The 5,149-nt window shown below is 47.3% G+C and overlaps 1 protein-coding gene across 2 annotated transcripts; it reads left to right on the top strand.

Moving 5' to 3' along the window:
* The first annotated feature begins 431 nt into the window (after positions 1-431).
* On the top strand, positions 432-4,012 carry Jagn1 (jagunal homolog 1). 2 transcript variants are annotated; one of them, XM_055628665.1, is made up of 2 exons: positions 432-661; positions 3,033-4,012. In XM_055628665.1, the coding sequence occupies exons 1-2, from the start codon at positions 573-575 to the stop codon at positions 3,493-3,495; spliced, it is 552 nt and encodes a 183-aa protein (XP_055484640.1). In that variant the 5' UTR covers positions 432-572; the 3' UTR covers positions 3,496-4,012. The 2 variants fall into 2 exon arrangements, with proteins under 2 accessions (XP_055484640.1, XP_055484641.1); XM_055628666.1 differs by having other exon boundaries at positions 592-668.
* The last annotated feature ends 1,137 nt before the right edge of the window (positions 4,013-5,149 follow it).

Here is a 5,149-nt window from a genome sequence, read left to right as displayed (position 1 = left end):
TTTTTCCAAAGGTCCGGAGTTCAATTCGACCACATGGTGGCTCACAACCATCTATAATGAGAACTGGTGCCCTCTTCTGGTGGTAGGCATACATGCAGGAAGAATAAAAACTTAGGGTCTGGAGAGATGGCTCAGCAGTTAAGAGCCCAGCAGATCTGTCTTTGAATCTCAGCACTCACCCTATAGCTAATAAATCCTACGTCCTCTTCCAGCTTCTGCGGACACAAGGAACACATGGGGTGCACACATAGTCATACAGGAAAAACACTCATACACAAAGAAGTAATTTTTTTAAAAATGTTTTATAGTTAAGTAATAGTGGTAGTTCTAGGGAATAAGCTAATTCTGCAGGAGTCTTCCGGGAGGGGCAAGGCGGAACACAAAGAACGCATGCGCGGAGGAGAAACCACAGAGTCAGTCCTCCCGGGGTAGAGAGACCGGAAGTGCTCCTGGGGCGGCACGCCGGGTAGTAGCAGCCGTACAGAGGCGGCGGGCAAGGGGCTCGCCGGGGTCTTGACTGGGTGGGTGAACCAGAGGGTCGGCGTTAGCGGCCTGGGGTTCGGTTTTGCACGATGGCGTCTCGGGCAGGCCCACGAGCGGCCGGCACCGACGGCAGCGACTTCCAGCACCGGGAGCGCGTCGCCATGCACTACCAGATGAGGTACGAGGTGAGCCAGGAGCACCGGGGCCTTCCCCGGGAGGAGCCTGCGGGTCCTGGGAAGCGACGCCAGCAGTCCTCGCGGTGTCGCCCCCCAGCCAGCCGCCGTGCACCCGCCGGGTCCCCAGCTGCGACGACCGCCCTCCGTCTGTTCCAAGCCGCGGCAGCCCCTTGGCCCGCCTTGTGCTTCGAGGGGATCCAGCCCGCACAGGCACATGGATCGATTCTGGCCCCTCTTGGCGACCTTGGGAGCGTCCTTTTTCTTTTTTAAAATCGAGGTCCCACAGTGGAGAGTTCAGGCTGGCCTGGAACTCTGGAACTCACGGCCTGCCCCTCAGCCTCCCGAGGGTTAGGATTCAGGCATGCACTTGGGAAAAATTACTACTTAACATTTTGAAGGATTTGTTTTGTTTTTAATTTTGTGTACGTTGTGTGCTCGCAGAATCCAGTAGCGGCTGTGTGTGTCAGCTTTCAGGAGCAGCAAGTGCTCTTAACCACCGAGCCAGCCACCACTCCCCCCCCCCCCCCGCAAGGCGGGTTGTTTCTAATTGGAGTGTCAGTTCTGTCATCTTCAGAGGGAGAAAAGCTCATACTTTTTAGAGTGTGTGTGTGTGTGTGTGTGTGTGTGTGTGTGTAAAGCCATAGTTTGAGTACTACCTCATGGTAGCTGCTAAATTTTAAGGCTGATTGGGTGAGAGTGGGTGATAAAATTGTTCCTGTCCAACCTGAATTTTAGGAATGTGTCTGTATAAGGAGATCTTTTCTACATTCCTCTATAGTATTTTTATTATTCCTACGTTTTATTATTTGTTTGATAAGTCCTTACTGGCTATCTAGCCATCCTATATTGTGTTAGTCACTGAGGATGTAACAGTAAACAAAAACATACCTGGTTATGTTTTTTTTTTTTTTTAAGCACTTAGGGGAACCAGTAATGGTTAGACACAGGATTGTCTCTTTGGAGGGAGAGCTGTGGAACCTATTTCCTGGTAACCTTGGTGATGTGTGGCTCAGACCATACCAGATCCACCCCTAGACCCTGATCATAAGTTTGTCATTCTTCCTTCCTGTATTGGCTTTCCTGGTACTCACTCTATAGACCAGTCTGGCCTCAAACTCAGAGATCCACCTGCCTCTGCCTCTCAAGTGCTGGGATTACAGGCATGTGCCACAGCCACCAATAGACCTCATCTTTATGGGAGATGTCACATGTACTTTACAAAGAGTTTCAATGTAGTCATGTCTTAGGCTTTATTGTGCACACTGGATTGAGAAAAATTTCACCAAATTGTGCTGTGTTTAAATATGCCTAAAATAAACTGCCTGGGGTTAGGCTCCTGAGGTTTGATCCAACACCAGGTAGAGTTATGTTGACTGGAACTACTTTCTTGCCTTCTGCAGATTATTAACTCTTGGCTGTGGTGGTCGAAGAGACCCCTGCAGTGGCTCAGCTGTAGGAGTACTTGCTGTTTTGGCAGAGGACCTAAATTCAGTTTCCAGCCCCACCTCAGGAGGCTCACAGCTCACAACCACCTGTAACACCAGTTCCAGGCCTTCTGATGCCCTCCTGACCTCTGATGGCACAGGGATGCATGCAGCACACACGCACACAAGATACATTTTTCTGTTTTGTTTTATTTAGTTCGTCAGTTAGCGTGTGTACAGTGCATGTACACCTGCACGCCAGAAGAGGGCACCAGATCTTGTAGATGGTTGTGAGCCACCATGTGGTTGCCTGGAGTTGAACTCAGGACCTTTGGAAGAACAGCAAGTGCTCTTAACCTCTCCAGCTCCTGTTCTTCAGTCTTGAAGTCTATTCATCATAGTCTTTGCAGCTGTCTGTTACCTCTCCCATGTGTCTTGCCACTTGATTTCTTGAAGCACAAATTCATAAATCCTTATGCCTTTGTGCCTGCATGCTTTCACCTCTGCATAGAATGCTCAAATCCACTTCACCCAGAACCTTAGCTGGAATAGCTCTTCCTCCAGATAGCCTTCTCTGGTATGCCATCTCATACCAAATGGGTTCCTCCCTAGGATTCTTGGTCTTATAAGTATATACTTCATTTTTGAGACACAGTTTCTCTGTGCAGCCCTGGCTGTCGTGTCCTGGATTTGTAGACCAGGCTGGCCTTGAACTCACAGGGATCCACCTGCCTCTGCCCCCTGAGTGCTGAGATTAAAGGCTACACCACCACCGCCTGGTATTACACTTCATTTTCTAATTACTTTTTTTATCTGACCCTTGTACCCAGTGTCTGTCAGAGGCTATGTCATTCACATTGTATCTGTGTTCTAGTTCCTGTACCTGGAATATAGTTGGTGGTCAGAGCAATTTGAATGAAATTGTTTCTCCCTTTCCTCTGCCTTGCAGTGTGACACTCAAGTATGAAATCAAGAAGCTGATCTACGTGCATCTGGTCATATGGCTGCTGTTGGTTGCCAAGATGAGCGTGGGACACCTGAGGCTCTTGTCACACGATCAGGTGGCCATGCCCTATCAGTGGGAATATCCGTATTTGTTGAGCATTGTGCCCTCTCTCTTGGGCCTTCTCTCGTTCCCTCGAAATAACATTAGCTACCTGGTGCTCTCCATGATCAGCATGGGGCTCTTCTCTATCGCTCCCCTCATTTATGGCAGCATGGAGATGTTCCCTGCAGCACAGCAACTCTACCGCCATGGCAAGGCCTATCGCTTCCTGTTCGGCTTTTCTGCTGTCTCCGTCATGTACTTGGTGTTGGTACTGGCAGTCCAAGTTCATGCCTGGCAACTGTACTACAGCAAGAAACTCTTAGACTCTTGGTTCACCAGTACACAGGAGAAGAAACGTAAATGAACTCTGTCCGAGGACTCTCTGAGGGGTAAAACCTGGGTCTCCCATTGACTGTGGCGTCTGTGATGTTGGTACCTAGTGCACACTAGGCTCAGGTTTTGGCCTAGAGTTCTCTGTTACCATTTGCTGAGGTGACAAATGGTAGTGTTTAATTTATTCTTGACGAGCTACAACTGGTGACCGATGGCTGTGCAACACTAACTGGTTGAGGTTGAGGCCATCCAGGGTTTGCTTTTTCCAGACTGAGCCTTATCTTTGCCTTCTCTTGGTCATACTCCCTGCTTCCGTTCATTGCCTCTTCACCACCAATGCTAAAAGACTTTGGAATAAATCAGCACATGAAATTCTACTTCAGTCTGTAAGTCATGGGGCAGGCAACATTTGGGAAGTTGCTCCCCCTACAGGCTGTTCTGTTTACTTCAAACCGTTTTAATTAAAAAACAAAACAAAATAAAAATATAAAGTTAAGACTGTCAAAAATAAAGTTAAGACTGTCCTGTGTCTTGTGTTTGAGATTTAATTGGATTTCAAAGTTGTATTGTTTGAGGGGCATTAGACATTATGAAAAAATAGATGTTTCCTGAGGAAAATGGGACTGCCAGTGGAGAAGAGAAACAGTGTAAGGAGTCTAAGTCAGCTGCAGCCCTCCAGCTCTTTGGTAAGAACTATCCTGGGGTGGGAGTTAGTGGAGGAGTGGTTCAGGGGTTAAGAGCACTGGCTGCTCTTACAGAGGACCCAGGTTCAGTTCTCAGCACCCACATGGTGGCTTACAACCATTTGTGACTACTCTCCCAGGATTTGATGCCCTTTTTCCTTTGCAGGCCCTGGGCAGGCATGAATTATAAAGACAAACTTGCAGGCAGAACCTCTCAGAAAGTAAGGGTTTTGTTTTTAAGACATGTTCCCTCAATGTAGCCCTGGCTGTCCTGGAACCCACTATGTAGACCAGACTGGGCTCAAACTCACAGAGATCTTGCCTTTCTTTGCCTGCCAAGTATAGGAGATTTATCTATCTATCTAAATCTATCTATATATATTCCCCCCACCCCTTAGTTTTTTGAGATAGGGTTTCTCTGTAGACGAAGCTAGCCTGGAACTCAAAGAGATCTGCCTGCCTCTGCTTCCTCAGCGCTGGGATCAAACCTGTGTGGCACCTCTGCCTGGTATATATATGTGTGTGTGTGTGTGTGTGTGTGTGTGTGTGTGTGTGTGTGTGTGTAAAATAAGTGTATCTTTTAAGGAAAGAACTTCAAAATGGGACAGACATTTAATCTCCACCTGTAAAGCAGTTCCTTTGTCTTGGGTTATTTGGCCACTTATGTGTATTAGTTCTTTATGTGTCTAAAACTGTATAATAGTATACAAAATAAATTTTTAAGAATATGCCCTTGCTGGATGTGGTGGCACAGGCCTTTAATCCAAAAAGGAAAAAAAAAAAAAAAATCTGCTTCTAGGACTCTATGAGTTTTCCACTAGCTGGAATAACCTGAGGCAAAGCAAGAAGGGAGGGACCTGGGTCCTTTTACTCTTAGCTTTCTGTCTGTGTTTCTTTGGCCTATTTGCCTATTTGTTAGGGGCATGTGTAAAAGAAGCTGCTAACCCCATGGAAGCCAGAAAAGAAAGGTGAGATCCCAGTATCACCGCTAGGGTCATACCG

The sequence above is a fragment of the Psammomys obesus genome, unplaced genomic scaffold (genome assembly GCF_907164565.1).
Source record: "Psammomys obesus unplaced genomic scaffold, mPsaObe1.curated_primary_1811, whole genome shotgun sequence".
Lineage (NCBI taxonomy): Eukaryota > Metazoa > Chordata > Mammalia > Rodentia > Muridae > Psammomys > Psammomys obesus.
Note: the sequence above shows the minus strand (reverse complement) of the source record. Positions and strands in the feature narration are given on the sequence as shown.

Coding starts and splice junctions, on each gene's coding strand:
- Jagn1 (XM_055628665.1), top strand. CDS start 573: ATGGCGTCTCGGGCAGGCCCACGAGCGGCCGGCACCGACGGCAGCGAC. Junction 662..3,032: donor GCCATGCACTACCAGATGAG/GTACGAGGTGAG, acceptor TCTGCCTTGCAG/TGTGACACTCAAGTATGAAA.